The following is an 18,034-nucleotide window of genomic DNA, read 5'->3' on the forward strand; positions in this document are numbered from 1 at the left end:
AGGTACAAATTAATACAGCCACAGTACAAAAAATACCTATGTATCCACGACTTTAATGTTCGGGCAATAAAGTCCTGTATAAGTACATATTTTTGGCACTTCAAACGTATGTAAGTATATTTTTGTTGTTTATGACTACCAAGCCCGACTTTCTTGGCTAACTGTTACAGCGAGGTATACTTTGATCCTATAGTGTGCGTGTGCCATTTGGAAATATTTATGCGGTTGGACTATTATCTATTTTGTGGCACAGGTGCAGGTGATACAAAGGTGATAGCCTAGGTTAAATATTCGTTATTTAGGAAATTTTGCTACGGTCTTCTAGTACCTAGGCGTAAAAAAAAACAGTTTCTAAGTTCACGCGCCTTTGAAATTTATTTTCATATAAAATCAATCCTGGTTCCTACTTTTGCTTTTTTTTAAATTTATACGAGGCCGACTCGCACTTACCCAGCTTTTGAACTCGGCTCAAATTAATTCCGGTAAGGTTGCCAATAATTTAATTTTAACGCCATCTGTGGTCGAGTAGCGACAACACGGTCATTTTACTTACACAAACAAAATATACGATAGTCACGTAAAACATTAACAGATGGCGCTTATTCACGGAAAGGAGGGTTTTCAGAGGCGAAATAACGCTAGATGGCGTTAGTATCGTGAGGTCCGACATTTGACGTTTGTTTACGATTGACTCATTTAGTTATTTATAACCAATCACGAGCAAACGTCAAACGAACCTCACGATACTAACGCCATCTAGCGATATTTCGCGTCTGTGAAAACCCTTGAAATCTAGAAAGTCAGAAGTCTACGGAGTCTACGGTTTTCTCGATACAAATTTACAGTCGAGATTCGCGCTGTCATCGTTCATCCACCATTACCTCTCATATTTAGTTTTCTAGATTTTTTTTTACGTACAATGGCAAAAACTACTAGACACTGGCAAAATTGTCCTCCAATGGACAGAGCCATATTTTTTTAAAGAAACAACAACAAATTTACAGTCAAAATTGTTATAAAAAAACATATATTTTTTTTGTTTTTATTTTCTTAGATTTCAAGTTTGAATAGGTGATTGTGAAGTTGTAGTGATTTTTTAAATACTTTGAAGGTATGCGAGTCAAACCTACCGACGTCCAATGGTCGGGATTGGGATTGATGTATAAGTAGATTAGATGATAAATACAATTTATGTTTTTATACAAAATATAACTTAATCTCGTAATTACATAAAAATGATAAATTGAGAATTGGATTCAACAATAAAGACTTTTCTTGTTTGTGTTCGAATTGAGCTGCTCAAACAAGGCTCAAACTCAAACCGCACTAGTACTGAATGCGAACCGCCTGGTAAGTTAGACAGATGTCAGATTCCATTCATTCATTCATCTAGTCGAGCCCAAAACTGTCAACTGGTGAGGAGAGTTGCTCAGTTAAAACCAAGGCAGTAACATACATTTAATTACTATTAGCTAGTAAAGGGTGAGTAAAAGAACAACTAATATAAACATCTTTTTTTTATTCCAACTTATAACCGTACATAATATACACAGTACAAAAAAAACTTGCTTTCGCCTAATACAGCAATAAGGACAAAAGAAATTGTCACGTATCTTGTTAAACTATCGTTTGTAACATACTGAACAAATTGAGAAATCTAATATAGGAGAAACTTATCTACACGCGTGTTTAATGTACAATGCTTCGAGCGAATACGTTTTACTCATACAATAACTTAAAAGTATACACTTCTTAATATGTACTCGATGGAATTCGAATTAAAAATTTACACAATACATACATATCACTAGGAGCTACAAATAAGCTGTAAATAACCTGAAGAGTTTATTTTGTATTTCGATTAAGGAACATAAAACATATCCACATCTCGACAATATCACTGTAATCAGACTAATTTACATTGCACATTCTCCGATCGCGACAGTCGGACTAAATCACATTTCGAGTACGTTTACACACAAACTGGTACACAATCCACGCGACGCTTAAAAATGGCATCTTACATACGAAACGCGGGTCACACTCGCTCCCAATCTTACGTTTAAATGCGGAACTTAGCTAACGTTACGTTCGAGGTTGAGATCAAATGCGAGGCTCGGTCGCGCGCTACTTGGTGGCAGGCGCGGGCGCGGACGCTGAGGCGGGCGCGGGCGCGGTCGCGGCGAGCGCGGCCTCCAGGCAGCACAGCGAGTCCTTGACGGCGTGGTACACGATGTTCTTAATCTGCAGCTTGTCCTCCTTGTTGGAGTGCTGCCGCGACAGCCGGCGGAACTGCTGCGCGAGCTCGAAGCAGCGCGACACGTTCTCGGGCGAGACAAAGTCCTCCGCAACCTTAATGCAGTCGAGCAGGTTGCGGACCTGGTGCGGCGCGCCCGCGGGCACGAACACCGCGTCGCCCGGGCACTGGAGCACGGCGTAGCCCTCCACGCCGTACTCGCGGTACAGCCGCTCGCGCAGCGCCGCGTCCAGGTACCAGGTCTGGTCGTGCACGGGTCGTGCTGCGCGCGCGGCCGCGCGCCGCGCTCCAGCTCCGCGCGCACGAGGAAGTCGCGGATCTTGTCGGCGTCGCGCGCCGCGTAGATGTGCCACAGGGCGGCGGGGGTTTCTGTCGCGCGCGGCGGCGCGAGAGCACGTCGACGCCGGCTTCTTCGGCGGCGCGGGCGGCCTCGCGCGCGCGCTCGGGCGCGTCCGTGGGCGCGCTCGCGTGCACCATCACGTTGACGGCGTCGCTGACGTCGAGGTGGAGGTTGGTGGTGCCGCCGGCGCCGCCGTACGCCGTGTACATCTTGGGGCCGAGGTCGGGCCGCACGAAGCACTCGGGCAGACGCGCCGCCAGGTTCAGCTTGCCGGTGCGCGAGGTATATTCGGCGAGCGGCAGCGCACGCATCAGGTCGTCAAAGCGCGTGGGCAGGAGCTCCGCGAAGTCCTCGCCGGGGGGCCAGTCTTTAACTTTGAGCACCATCGGGGCGCCGCGCTCGTCCCGCAGCCGCTTGCCCGCGAGCTCGAAGCCGTCCCAGAACTTGCGCGAGGGCTGGTTGGGCACGACGAGGCCGGACGCGCAGTTGACGAGGTCGACGCGCGTGTCGCCAAAGTCGCGCGAGAACGACTCCGGGCTCCACAGGTCCTTGTCCAGAAGCGTTGACATGTCTGATACTAGCACAGGCTGCCCACGTTTCCATTGATCCTAGAACAAAAGAGGTCCAATTTAAAAACATGATACAAACGTTTGACGTCAAGTTTGCACTTCGTAATTGAACAATTTAATTTAAATATTTGATTGAAAAGATTGAATAGTTTGCATCAGCACGAAAAAACCAGTTAAAAGTCATTAAAAACTGCGTTTTTATTAGTATGTTTAAAATGGCATCCAGGATATTTAATAAATTACCACAAACTATTACAAATCTATTGTCTATATTATTTTTTGTATCTTTATTACATTCTCAGTTTATAAAAAGTACTGAATCAGAATAAAACAAAATATTCACCTGGAAGGGTTTATAGTTCCCAGGGTGTGTGGGCGCCGTGAGATGCAGCAGACGGCCGTCACACAGCCACGCGTGCGGGACGTCGGGATACAGCATCTTGGATTCTGTCAACGTCATTATCCGCACAGGCAACTCGTCGCGGCCCCGCCCGGCGCGCGAATACCGCTTCACTACATTAGACAACGCAAACGGTTTGGATTCTTCATCCTCGTCTTTCTTCTCGTCAACGACACTGGAGATGACATCGTCCAGAGCGTCGCTCTTGTTCTTCTTCTGTTTTTTCTTGGGAGTCTGTTCTGCCGCGTCGGGTGCGGTGCGGATGAGAAGTTCGCGCAGTGTTGAAAAATTGCCGCCTTCACCGTCGGAGGAACTGGAGTCGGACTTTTCGTCTTTGACGTCCGTTTTGAGCGGGATGTCGGAGAGCCAGCTCACGACTGAACTCCCGGTCTTTCCGTTCTCCGATTTGACTGGGGACGACCCGTTGGTCGGCCCGTTCTCCTCTTTCACATCCTCTTTTTTGACATTCTGTAAAAGATAAATATTTCATTAGTTTGAGAGTTAGAATAAAAGCAATATTAACAACAGGCAACATGTCGCTGCGACACTAATGGTTGCATCTAAATTGTGGTTTCATAAATTGCAAACTATTTTACAACCACTTCTTAATATCTGATTGAGCAGAAAATTGGCATACTTATGTAAGTCCGATGACAATACAATAATCTGGTAGTGAAATACTGGTGGTCTGGCCAGGATCGCGTCCATAGGACCGATCTTTGCAACGGTTAATGTCATCAACTTGAAACTTAGTATGAATTTAGCTGACAATGACTGTAAATTTTTATTGAAAAATATTTTTCCTTTGAAGTGTTGTCATTTTGTCTCCTGACTCATGAGACGTTAATATTGGACCCGTAATTTTTCTTTTATCAATTAAACAATACTGCCCTCCTAAGCCAAACGCTAGCTCAAAAGACGCTAACTCGAAAAAAAAAACACTTCCGCGACTTCTAACTTTTCTGAATTTGTAAGCATACTATTAGTAAGTACTAAGTACCTAAGAGACATTGAAATGGCAGGGCGATTATTTGAGCGATTCAAACGCCTCATTTTCCTGGTCACGTTTTTCACGAATTTGCTGTCGTTTTCGATAATTTGTAATTCCTGTATTTCTACCAGATAACTAAAAAACTGTATCAGAACATTCGGCCATTTTTGCAGAAGTCTGCAAAAAATGTGACTGTACAGTCGTGTACAATGTGATGTACAAGTGTAGTGTGTGTACCTTTTGCATGACGTCGAGCAGCAGCTGTCGGGCGATGGCGCGCTTGGCGGGCGAGGGTGCGGGGTGGGCGCCGCACGCGCACGGCGGGAGCGCCCAGGCCGCGCGCGCCGCGTGCGCCCGCGCCGCCGCCGCGCCCAGCGCGCCGCCCGCCGCGATCTGCGTCAGCAGCAACCGACGGACCGGGTGCGCGCCGCCCGATGTACACGTTAACCAGCTGGGGACAAACATTCACGTTAGTTACGCAGTTATTCTAATGTGTCGAAAATAAATATCATGGGACATGGTTAAAGCCCCGCCCGGGTTTACGGTCGGTGGATGCAGGCCGCTTTCAACCAAAGCAACTGGAGGTCTATGGGGGAGAGGAGAACACGTACATACATACATCCATACTTGTTCAAAACCCGAGAGTAAACATTCTAATTATTCATACAAATATCTGCCCTGAACAGGGCTCGAACCCGGAACTTCAAGCTTCATAGTCAGGTTCTCTAACCACTCGGCTATCCAGTCGTCAAACCAATAAAACAAAAAATATTATGTGCGATATTTCGCACTCAAAGATCAAGAATAATCAAAATAATCTACTATTTTAATTTAGACCTTTCAGAAATTCATTGAAGTTTAAATTAAAATGGGATATTATTTTGAGTTGATTTACTCTTCATCTAGGAGTGTGATTGATTAAAATATTATTTTAATTGAATTTCAGTCAATGTTACAGTATGTTTAAGCAATAAGAGGACAATATGTAGTTCCCACTGTGGTGCTACAGTATCAGAGCCGCATGCTCTCAGAACTGATATAGTTCTAACAACGAAAGATTTGAATACCACTCTTTGTAAATAACTAATTAATAAAAAATATACAAATATTTTGACATACCCAAAAGAATCTCTTTCGACGTTAGAGTTTGCGTTAGATGAGCTATTTGTTTCACTAGGAGCAGTTGTTGCTTCACCGGAGGTCCGTGACTGTAAACAAAAAATAAATTTATACCTACACCAAACGCAAAACAACATTATAAAATTTGTAAAATGTGTTCGTTCAGCACGCCTGAACGATTGACATGATTTCGTTTATGTATACAGTGGAGCAAAATAAAATCCTGTGTAAAATTTGTATTGAACGAAAGTTTAGTTTGTACATGAAGCGAGTAATATCGGTGGCTCTGTATCTTTAGTTCCGTTCGAAAAAACATTGTCTGACCTACAAGTTTGTAATCTATTTTTTTTCTTCAAAAAAACTGTTTTTTTTCTTCAAAAAAACTGTTTTTAGAGCTTTACAACTAGCATGACACAATATATTTTGAATACTTAAATATAAATCCTTAATTTGCAGTCTATATTGGCGGATATTGGAATTAATATAAATGCGTAAATTATTTCTTTACAAAAGCATTTACTTGTTTAGGACACTAGAATTGTAATTTATACTAGTCTTTACGTTTAAAGCTTATTTAGATAATTTTATTTGAACACTACAATATCTAGTTTAAAGTATTATATTTTAGCAGCAGTATAATGTTTAAAAATGTGTGCTCACCTTATAGCAATCGAGGCAGACGACGAATCCGCACTTGCCACAGGTCCAGTGGAAATTGAATAGCGTGGTTTCGCAAACGTCGCACATCTCACGCACGCCTTGCACTACCCGTTTCCACGCTATCGTCTTGTCTGTAACAAAATTTCCATGATATTAACCAAATGTTATTTGATTATAGCACTGTCAACACAGACTAATGCATCCAAGGGCGTCGCTAGCCGATGGATTGATATGGAGAATGAGAAAAGGATGAATTGTAGGTAAAGTTGAGAGCACATAAACTTTAGTACTTAGGACTTAGGTTTGGTTGCTTTAGATTTGGTAACTTTTTTAGAATCTCTAGGGGGTGGCGGGGTGGCAGCTGCCCCTCTGCCCCCCCCCCCCCTTGGAGACGCCCATAAATTCACTACAAATCCTACCACTAAAATAGGATATGGCGTCAGAAGTATTTGTAATCGCCAGATGCCAGAGGTCAATTTATTTTGGGAAAATCAATTAGTTTTATCGTCAGTCGGCGTTAGTATCATAAAATTCGTTAGTTATAATAAAACAATCTGAAACGCGAGAAATGCCAAACATACCTCACGATACTAGTGCCAACTAGTAGCCACAAAACCCTAATTGCTTCATGATTCATTTAAAAGTAACGACGTTGCTAAGTCCATTAAAAGCTAAAACAAACAAAACCTCTTTCTTATGTTCAGCTCAAGTACAATAAAAAGTAATAATATATATGTTAGGCAAACATTCCTCTTTCACTTTCATAATTAATTTGGAACAGACACGGAAATTTCTAGTAATAATCATGTAAATTATTATACTTATCAATGTGTACTATAAACGTATTTATAACGTAAATTCCACCGGCTATCAGCAATCAGCTGACCTTTGATTCTATTTAATCGTATCAGCAGAATGACCAGCTTATTCTGCTTCTAATAGATTAATAACCTCTAGGTAATTGAAGCAGATCACGCTTGACCTACATGTACATGTCGCTAATGCAGGACTATATTCAGAGCCATACTATTTTTAGATAACAATAGAACCTATTTGACCAAATAAGGATGCTGGTTTGAAGTGGGCGTGATATTAAAACGGAATAGATTCTGATATCAACTGCTGTGAGTTGTTGCGTCACTGTTACGACTAATCGACGGTTTGACACGGAATTCATTTTGTTTAATTACATGACACGACACGGATAAATAAGATTAATAACAGCACTTCGTTGTTTTCTTACCGTCGTTTTGGTGGTGAACCTCTGCTTCTTTCTCCTGTTGTAGCAGTTCACAGAACTGGTCTCCGATTTCTCGCAGGAGGAAGCAACTCATTTCTATGTCTAATTCTGCGGCGCCGACCGAAGATGAGAGCCAAAGCTTCTTGTCCTCCTGTAAAAAAAAATAAGAATTGATTAGTGCAAAATAATAGCGTATGCCAATGCATGCAATGGGATGTTTAATTCACTTTGGCAATTAATTAGAGAACAGAAAGGCTTATTACATGTAATGTAAAATCCAAAGTGAAACTTTAAACAGTTGATGTTATGACATGACAATGTGCACTTTAGTGTGATGATATGTAAATTATAATGACCTCGTTAATGATATTTACCTCTTCAGCATCCTTGTAGGGATCAGAGAACCCGGCAATAGCTAGTTGCCTGTTCTTGGCGTACTTCAGTCTTCGGAAATGGTAAAAGCGGCAGAATATGTTGGGCATGTCCTTGTCGCGTTGCGCAGGGGACCAGCGGCACTCGCGGCACTTGGCAAGCCGCGGCGCGACCTCGCAGCACGAGCCGTTCTGGAGAAAGGACTCCGGCGTAGGCTTGGTGCGGGCCGACGAGGGCGTGCGGCGCGGAGGCTCGTCCCTCCGCCGGCCGCCGCGACCGCCGCCACCGCCCCGGGCTCTTCGACCCCGCGCGCGTCCACCAGCTCCTCGCTTGCTTGAGTTGCTCCCACTGCCGCTTCCACTAGCACCAGAATCTGAATCTTTATCATCACTCTCTTTATCACTCTCACTTCCGCTCTCGGAAGCCTTTTTCTTCTTCGGCTCATCGCCAGCTTTTCGTGGAACCGCGCCCTTTTTTCGCTTCGCTTTCGGCGGTTTCCTCTTTGGTGGTGACGTCGCTTCGCGCTCCGAACTCGAGCTATCCCGCTCGGCGTCCTCAACGCGGCCATTTTCTTTAGGTTTCCTAGGTTTAGCGGTTTTACGTCCTCCCGTCTGCCTCTGTATTGACTTGGCGGCGACGGGAACAACGATATTTGAGCTGGAGTCGTCCTGTTCGGACATTCTGTTGATGGCCATCGGTAACGTGATGCAGGTGCCGCCGCCTCCGGAGCAGTCCCCTTCCCCGATGGGCGCTGTCTCGTGTCGCTGAAGCCACGCTTTCTTGCCGAGGTGTCGCACGGGTGCGGAGCCGTCCCTGGGGGTCGGCGACGCAGTTTTGGCAGGAGTGTCTTGATCAGCAAGAGGTGTAACGGGCGGCGTGGCGGGCGGTGCAGGCGGCGTGGGCGTTGGCGCTGGTGGCGCGGCCGCGGGGGGAGAGGCTGCCTGAGGGGGGACGGGGGTGGCGGGAGCGGGGCTCGCGGAGGGCGTTACTGATGGCGCTGGAGAAGCACCGGCTGCCTTTTCGGGCGTTTCAATGCTACCGTCAGCAGAAGGTACTCTCACATCGCAGGGCGGACCCGGGGCCTGGGGTGCGGGTTCTGACCCGTGCGGCGTCCGCCCAACACTAGCGGCCGCGCTCGCTATTAGGGGTTCCGGGGCCGGTAACTCCTCCAATCTCCGCCGTTTCGATTCAGAGTCCGCGGGTTCGAAGGGGCACCGTCTTCTGGGTGATAAACGGTCGGAGTCATCGGCCCTGGCTACGCCGAGGTCGAGCGGCTGCGTCTGGCACGGGGAGGTGGAGGTGGCGTCGCCGTGCGCGCGCGGCGGACGCGCGTGCGCGACGGGCGGCAGGCGCGTGCGCAGCGCGGGCGAGTACGCGGAGGGCGGCGGGTAGGGGATGGGCGGCGGGTCGGCCTTGGCCAGCTGCAGCGCGGGCTCCACGGCGACGGCGAAGTGCGCCGGGCTGGGCGCGTTGCTGCTGGGCTTGCCGTAGATGTGCGGCGGCGCGGGGCTGGACACCTTGGGCTTGGCGGGCGGCTGCTGGTAGTAGGCGGCGGGCGAGCGCTGCGGCGGCGGCTGGGAGAGCGGCCGGCGCGCGTTCTTGTCCTGCGCGGGCAGCGCCGCGTGCGGCGACGTCTGCAGCGCGGCGTGCGGGTGCGTGGGCGCGTGCGGCGACAGCCCTGTCCGGTACGGCCGCGACGGCAAGTAGTGCGGGGACGGCTCATTTCGAGGCTTGCTCGGGTATTGGTGTTTTTGTTCTAAATGAATTTGTTTGGCGTCGTGTTTCACTATCACAGAGTTCTTTTCCGGCACGAGGGGCGGCGGCGCCGGTAGGTGCTGGTCCTTTTGTAGTTTCTCGTAGGCCCGGTAGGGGTAGTTGTATGGTGAGAAGTTGGGTTCCCCCTTGGGCAGGGAGGGGTGAGGTTTTTCCTGCTTGGGGGGAGAGCGAGCCGCGCGTGCGGGTGGTAGTCGGAGGGCGCGGGCGCGGGCGCGCGCGGCGCGGGCGGGTGCGGGTGCGGCGGCGGCGAGTAGTAGGCGCGGTCGGGCGGCGCGCGCAGGCGCTCGTGCTCGCCGCCCGCGCCGCGGTTGGGCGCCAGGCTGTTCAGCAGCGACCACGTCACGTTGCGCTCCCGCTGTTGACAATCACAACCGACACGTTAGCACGATACGTTTCGCATCACTTGTCCCGATTGCCTCGAGCGAGATTACGCCTCACATCACTGGAAACCGAGAACGTAAACAAATACTAAGATCGCAATGTGTAATAGTAGCCGGTAAAACGGCGTTAAGGTGTGATAAAAACCTTCTGATTAGCCAGGCGTAGAGATTCCTCGAAATGCCTCGACACGAGTTTCGAAGCGGCATTTTCTTGCTCTCTCCTTTCTTTGTCTTCTCTCTCCAGTTTTTCTCTTTCGCGTTCCCTCTCGCGCTCCATTCGTTCTCTCTCCTTCTCTTTCTGCTGCTTTTCCAGCATATCCCGTTGCTCCTGATCCCTTCGTTCCCTGTAAACAAATGAAAAAGTTTAAAACATAACGTATTTAATTTATTCAATTGTATTTACCTGTGGATAAACCAAACACGTGAGTAAGCTTACCCGGAATATCAAGTAACCGTAAATTGCAAGACAAACACAACAATAAGTAACGATGAGGTCATAGTTTGCTCAGTAGGTACGTTAAATTAAACTTGCGCAAACCGCAAATGATAATAAACTATAATAATGTATTTTCGTTGTTTGAGTTGAGTCTTTACCAATGAGGGCTATCGCGTATGAATTCGCCGCTAGAGGCGCTAGTGTAGCGTGAGGTCTCCGAAATGTCAAATCTCTTTTTGGGTGAGCTACGCGGGTTTATTTATAATTAGAATAATTTTGTGAATATTTTTCATACCTGAAATTAATTATGGCAATTATGCGATAAGGGGCAATGAATGTCTGTGTTTTGAGACAGTTTTGTCTTTCGAAAACTTTTGTCCTTCCTTTTTTCCGAACAAAACGGGACTAAGCAAGACTGTGGGTGCTCGACATATTTATAAGATGTATTAAATATGATTTTAATGTAAACTTTGTTTTCACGCCCGTAGTAACGGACTTTGAAAGCCACACTTAAAAACCTTACGCAACAGTGGCGCCATCTAGTAAGACAAAAAACGATAGCCCTCATTAGTTTGCACGTTTGCAAGTAATCATAGCAATAATACCAATGCAGGAGTTTTCTGCGTGAATAACCTTGCGACTAAATACATTTTTTGCACGTTACATGGTTAGACAAACAAATAAGTTATTGATGAAAGATAATTGTGTCCAATAAAATTGTTGCGATGACAATGACTCGAGCCACTTGGCGCGAGTGTCTGGTGCGCTAAAGTAGGTCAAGGTCAAATTCATTTGAAATGACGAAGCTGATTTGGACATGACGAGTTGATATATTTTAAACAAGACTCAACTAGGGCTGATAGAATAATACTTTAATTTAAGGTCACTTTAGTGTTTCAGCGTTTATCACTATTGTATTTTTCACCTATGATGAGTTCTGTGACACTTGAAAATTTTCCGAATTACGCATACTATGTTCGCAAAATATTTTTTTTAAATAATTTCTAGTTTGAAGCAAATTAATCATAAAAATTTAAACCTGTACATTTTAAATATATATAGCAATATCACTGTCCATTAAATAGTCTCCATCGAATACGATAGAAAAATATTTATTTTTCTAAATGACGTAATGTGTGAAACGGAACAGAGTAGTGACGTGACACAACATTATCGGCAATAAGGGCTATCGTTTTTTGTCTCACTAGATGGCGCACTGTTGTCTGCCTTGTATACGAGTTGAGTCTCGATTGCATTTTCTTTGCATTGTATTTTGTTATTGTTCATTTCTGTTATTATTGTTGTTGACTTTTGTTACTGTTTCTCGTTAGGTTTGTTGTTATTTTTTGGCAAAATGCCGAAACGGTCTAAAAAGACTGTTTTGAACTCCTAGAGTCGGGAGTGTAATTCGTTTGAGGGATTATTTTGAGCGAGAACGAGAAAACGGTGTCCCGGTGGGCGGAAAACTGGAAAAATATATATATTTTTAATATAATGCAACTGCTCCAAAAATAGGCACTAATAACTCGTAGAAAAATCGATAGTTCACTCGATAAATGGTACATCTCTAAAACTTTCAAACTCGAAACGTCACACAACTCATCATAGGTGAAAAATATTTTTTTATAACAGAAAACATTTGTTTTGCTCTAAGGAACTGAACAGAACAGATCGTCACATAGATATGACATTACTTTGAGAAGTGTGCCACCGACAGGGATGACACCCATGTCATTTCTTGAGAGTACGCAAGAAGGGTGACACTTTCCCGGCCCGGATAATACCGACTTGGAAACACCGACCGTTGTTCGCGTACACGCCCATGGAAGCTAATGTCAGTTTCTATGGGCGTGTACACAAAAAACAGGGTCGGTATTTTCATGTCGGTATTATCGTATTGTCGGAAAGAATGTCACCCTGCAAGAAACCCTTTCGACAGGTTATATAGTGTACACATTACACTGTAAGAAACGTGTAAAGTCACAATTGAGATGATTTGTTTATAAAAATTAGAGAAGTCTCCTAAATTTCAAAATTATGCTTCTTCGAAGTACCTAAGCTTATCAAATGAGTAGATTTTTCGCCTTCCACTTAATCCAACCACTGCAAGACGAGAGACGTGATACCTTACGCTGAAGTTGGCGGGTGGCACTGTCGTGCTCCCAGATTAACCTGACTATTTTAGACAACAGGAAATGCAACATTTTTCATGGCTGTGAAAGCTAGTACGGGACGAGTATGCCAGCCTAGAATGTGTAGGAAGCATATGCGCGCTTATAGAAAATATGAGTATGATGTGTCTACACATTTTGAACAGTTTACAATTTGGCAAGATAGTCTAAGCTAGATACGCAATTTTGTTCGCACTAATCTTGATAGAGAGACTGAAGCTTAGCTACAGTCTCAAATCATACGAATCAACTTTGGAAGGCGATAAGAAATAACAGAGCCGAAGCGAATAGCAAGGCAGCCTTTGTACATATTTCTAAAAGGCACAAACTCTCTTTGACAGATTCCCGTCAGTTCATTGATAAATAATAAGTATTCTATTCATATCCTAACAAAAGAATGTTTAAACAAGTTATTTAGCGTTGAATAATAATAAATAAAACATTTATCTAAGCTATGTAAGGACTCAAAAATATTTGCACATCACTTTATTGACAACAGCTTGTACACATTTTATGAGTAAATCGTGTAAGCGTGTAAATATGCCTACTCTACTGCTGACTATACTGTAGATATAGAAAATGTGAAATACAAACAGTCGAAGAAACTGTATATTTTTTGTCAGAATAGTAGATCAAAGCTACTGGAAGGTATTACTAACTGAATATAGAGCTTTACCATTTTTTGAACTATATCTATCAATGTCCATGCAAGGCCATAGCTATTAGGAAAAGATAATGTCTCATTGAAACTTGTCCGATAACAGTACACGCACCGATCGCACAATAAACCGTCCAAAACACCTTAAGCCATTGTGTTAATGATTACAATACAATGATTACATAATCACAACGATAAAACATCCGCTGCCCATTCATTTTGCAACAAGAATAAGCAATCTACGAAACATCAGTCACGTAACCACTATCACAGGTAATTAATTATTCACTCACTTCTCACTTTCGTTAATGGAAATCATAATGCCAGAGCTTGATTAAATACAGGTACTTAAGTAACATTAAACTGGAATATATTCAAATTACTTCGAGTTGCTTGCTTGTGCATACTACAATAATAAAAAATAGAAATAAGCGTCTTTATAACCTGTTTGTGACATGCAAATTGACACATGGCGTAAATGGAACCGAAACCATAGACAAAAAATCAGTATCGTGTAATACTTTTCACAAACAACGGAATCTAAACAGCCTTAAGCGATTTCACACGACTCTGGTGTTTACTTATTGGTGGGTAGTGACCACGTAAGGTAAACGTCCGAGCGCTCGACATGCTAACGCCCAATAAACGACACCCTGCTGTCATCTCTATAGCTAATGACATAAGATTAAAGATGCCAAATATTAGGACAGCGACGAGCACTCGTACGTTTACCGTAGTGACTTTCAAATTTCATCGTGATTTGTGACAATATTATGCGAAGTGTTAAAACTTTTTTGTACTCGCTTACTACAATGTGCTGCTAACGATACCGCTATCGGTAATCCAATGAGGTGCATTGTGTGATCGCAACTTTGACATTTCATTGTGAAACGTTTTCGCACTGAAAATGGCGGGATTTAAAAAAACTTCAACCATTCTATTTTATTTACTTAATTATTGTTCAATCGACTTTAAAGATTAATTAAAATATGTTTATATAAACAATTAATGAATACTTACATAACGGACAATAAGTAAATGAATTTTACAGTTATTACTAAATTTTAATATTTCAACATTATTTAATTTGGGTGTATTCTAAAGTTCCCAGGTCCATTCAAAGATTGTAATTAGTGAAAAAAAACGTTTCAAAATAGCGGGATTTGTTTTGCTTTTGCAAGGAGTTCTTGAAAAATAAAAGAAACAAAAGAGTTAACCACTATTTAAACGACTTTTTATCTGTGATAATGTGTGACTGGTGAATTAAGTGATGCAGAAATGATGACGCCGCCAGAGATAAAACAGCCGGCAATGGAAGTGAGCAGTAATTTAATTTGCTACCTTTAAAATCGAAAAATTCATTTATTGTCCGTTATGTAAGTATTCATTATTTATTAATTGTTTATATTTGAGCTCGTAGAAAAAGTAATGTAACTATTCATAATCAGCCATTGAGACACTCATGAGTGTCTATTCTGACATTCGGCTTCGCCTCATGTGATAAACTCGTACTCGTGTCTCAATGGCCCTTATTATGATACAGTTGCATAAAAAACTAGGGTTTGGCGTCAGCCACTCAATCGTAAGCGTAGGAGAACTCAATATATTGCCAAAATCAACTTTTACTATTTTAATTTAGACCAAGTTCAAGAATGGGACTCGTTGATAAATCGGAAAGTTAATAGCCGGGCGTTAAGAGCTACAGAGTGACTGCTAGTCGAATTAAATATTCTATAAATATTAAGCGTTTTAATTATTGTTTTTTTTTTAATGCAAGAAAGACATACAAAATGGAAGAACGTATCTACTCAGAAACCAAATTTTGACACAAAACGTACGTAGTATCTAATATGCCTACTGAAAACTAATTATGGACTAAACTTTAGTCACTAAAGCTTGAAACACACAGACGGCCCCGCCACCGCTCTCTGTGTGTTGCTAGCTTAAGAGAAAAAAAACCTATGTCGCAGTAACATGGTCGGTGCGTAATACTGTTTGTTTACCTAAGTATTATGAAATTTATCCATAACTTACTAGGAATAACTATAAAGATGATACAATTTTAATATATTATAAAATTATATTTTAGTAATGTTAAAATTAAGCGGCTAATCTAATGAAAAAAAAAAAAAAAATTGCGAAAGTTAGAAGGTTACCGCCTGACTTACCGCTCTCAGTCTTCCACCTAACCAGAGAGACATCGGATCTCGCTCGTTGTGTTCGCTCGATTCCGCCGGCTATAGCTATTGATATATGGTTAGAGCTCATATTAAATGATATTGCCTGCGTACCTGCGTACGTGCCGAGTCGCGTGCTCCTGAGAAGAAGGGCTACGAAATAGCCCGAAACATGTCGAGCTAAACTCGGTTTAAGACGTGAGTTATCCGTTACAATATCATTTAATATGAGCGAGTCTCACAGTAGTTTCATGTTCAAAATGGTTAGAGCTCTATTCCACCAAAAATATGCTGTAAAAATGTGTCAAGTCTCAGTTGAGATGATTTGCCTATAAAAAATAGTGAAATGACATAAACAGCCAAACCTAGAAGATAAATGTAGTAATAATCGTTAATTTGGCTGAAATATGGGCTGTTGAGGGATTCCATATGACTTGTGCCTTTGAAAATGCTGTAGTAGTCATCCTGCATTACTAAGACTATCTTCCAAAACGCATTAAGTAGTCGAAACTCCGCGTAAAATGTGAAATACATGTATGTTTACGGCTATGGCAGACTTCCGGCTATGTATGTACGTTTAGTTGGGACTTAAGGAACTGAGGTATTTAACTGGGTGATATCTAGGATACCCTCACATGAAACCTTTTTTTAACAAACGTTCTTTTGATACTTACAGGCGTAATCATCGTGCGATATAGTGCCGCGCAGCAAACATAGTGCAAGCTCTATTAAAATAATGAATAATTGCCAGGCAGGGTTTCAGTCAGACTATATATAATGAAATAAAATAATAATTCCTTATAAAGTAAATTAATCTATATCTAGATAACTTTTTCAAACAAAGGACATACGTTTGGTTGGTCTTAAATCTTATAATACACCATCGTGCGTGAAACTGAAAAAGAAGTGCGACATGATTTTCCACTCCTGTGTTTGTGCCATCATTGTCCCGTATCTGGGGCACGGCAGTACCCTCGCTAAGACCTAAGCAATAGTAACGATGACTCCTACAATATTTTGAACGGCACAAGGCATCCGAAATTCCACAACAAGTCAAATTTTAGCCAAATATATTGTATACGCTTCTAGGTTGGTCTGTTTATCAGATTTCACAAATGTTTATAATTAAATCATCAAAAACGTTTTTTTTACAAAATATTTTGTTGGAATGTACTTTAGTACACTTGGACATCGCTTAAGTTACTTATAAAGTAATTTAAATTCTCATAATGGCAGGGGTTAGGCAATTAAAACTTGCAACCTTTTTAGTTATATTCGTATTAGTCATTTACAGGCAGGGTGTATTATTATCATTAATAAATGATTAATAATTCAATTTACAATGCAAGAACGAACAGGAAAACTGAAACAGTGATTCGTTGAACAACCACGAACAGTAACAGAATACTAGTGAGTTCCGAGAAAATACCGAGCATCAACCAAATGAACCATGTAACTTGCAATATGCAAATTTCTTTTTTATATCTACATATTACTTTCAACTTACTCTCTTATATACTTTGGTTAACAAATTCAAACTCGAACTCATTATTGCGTTAAATGTTTATTGAAGTATTTGTTCAACATAATAAATAATTTCATAATATCACCCGGGATTTAATAACGATTAAACGACGATACCGATACGACGATATTGCTAAAATTATCTCTACGTTTTAACCACATTGCCGCGGTCACGAGTAGACTAATAGAGAAAGTTTATAACAATTATAACATTATAAAAGTATCTACATGACTTCCATATTTTCCATAAGATGATGTTTCCACGGTTAGTTAATTCTCGTTTAAACGGGGTTTTCATGATACTGCATATAAATATAGGGAAATCCACATTATCCACCGAGCCAATTGAGGCCTAAATATTGCAGAAAGGGCTGAAAAATGATTTTTCGTCAGACAAATTGTTTTGAATGGTATTCAAACAAAAAAGATGACAAAAAAAATGCAATCGACAGGTTTCTTTATGTCCACGTCCACTGGGCGCTTTTTCTGTGCTCATTCGTAATTTTTCCGATATTCCGGCTTTCAGGAGTAACTCTTTTTGAGTCAACGCGTGACATTTCAAATTATGGTACTCTTTCGTCACCTGCTCCCTACTGGCAAAAAGTCTGGGACAATTTCCTAAAACCGGGACATCGATTTTCAAACCCAGCCCCCGGCGCACCGAGACGTATAATATAGTAATCCTGTTAAAAGTAAAATCGGCCGAGTAACAATAGGTACGTTACGAGGTTTAAATAATCCCAATCACATTATAACTAGTTCAGTAACCAATCTCTCTAAATGTGATTGTGCTGGACATAATACATTCTTAAACGTATTTAATGGAATAGTGAACTACTGTATGAATATGATATATCTGCACGAATATAATTCAATAACAATAATACATATTGGTTTATTTTATTGGCACATATAAGGCCCTGTTTACACTTTACATTATTTCTGCATAATCATTCCAGTAGCA

The 18,034-nt window shown here is 42.4% G+C and overlaps 1 protein-coding gene across 1 annotated transcript in view; it reads right to left on the reverse strand.

The window, feature by feature from the left end:
- Positions 1–1,499: 1,499 nt before the first annotated feature.
- Kdm3 (Lysine demethylase 3) overlaps positions 1,500–18,034 on the reverse strand; it is a 183,832-nt gene continuing 167,297 nt past the window's right edge. Inside the window, 11 exon segments of the mRNA XM_074098901.1 lie at positions 1,500–2,510; positions 2,513–2,617; positions 2,620–3,205; positions 3,510–4,034; positions 4,795–5,008; positions 5,677–5,765; positions 6,337–6,467; positions 7,580–7,727; positions 7,951–9,884; positions 9,887–10,079; positions 10,250–10,448. Of these exon segments, the coding sequence (XP_073955002.1) occupies positions 2,128–2,510; positions 2,513–2,617; positions 2,620–3,205; positions 3,510–4,034; positions 4,795–5,008; positions 5,677–5,765; positions 6,337–6,467; positions 7,580–7,727; positions 7,951–9,884; positions 9,887–10,079; positions 10,250–10,448 (4,507 nt within the window). The 3' untranslated portion in view covers positions 1,500–2,127.

Source organism: Choristoneura fumiferana, chromosome 16 (assembly GCF_025370935.1).
Source record: "Choristoneura fumiferana chromosome 16, NRCan_CFum_1, whole genome shotgun sequence".
Classification (NCBI taxonomy): domain Eukaryota; kingdom Metazoa; phylum Arthropoda; class Insecta; order Lepidoptera; family Tortricidae; genus Choristoneura; species Choristoneura fumiferana.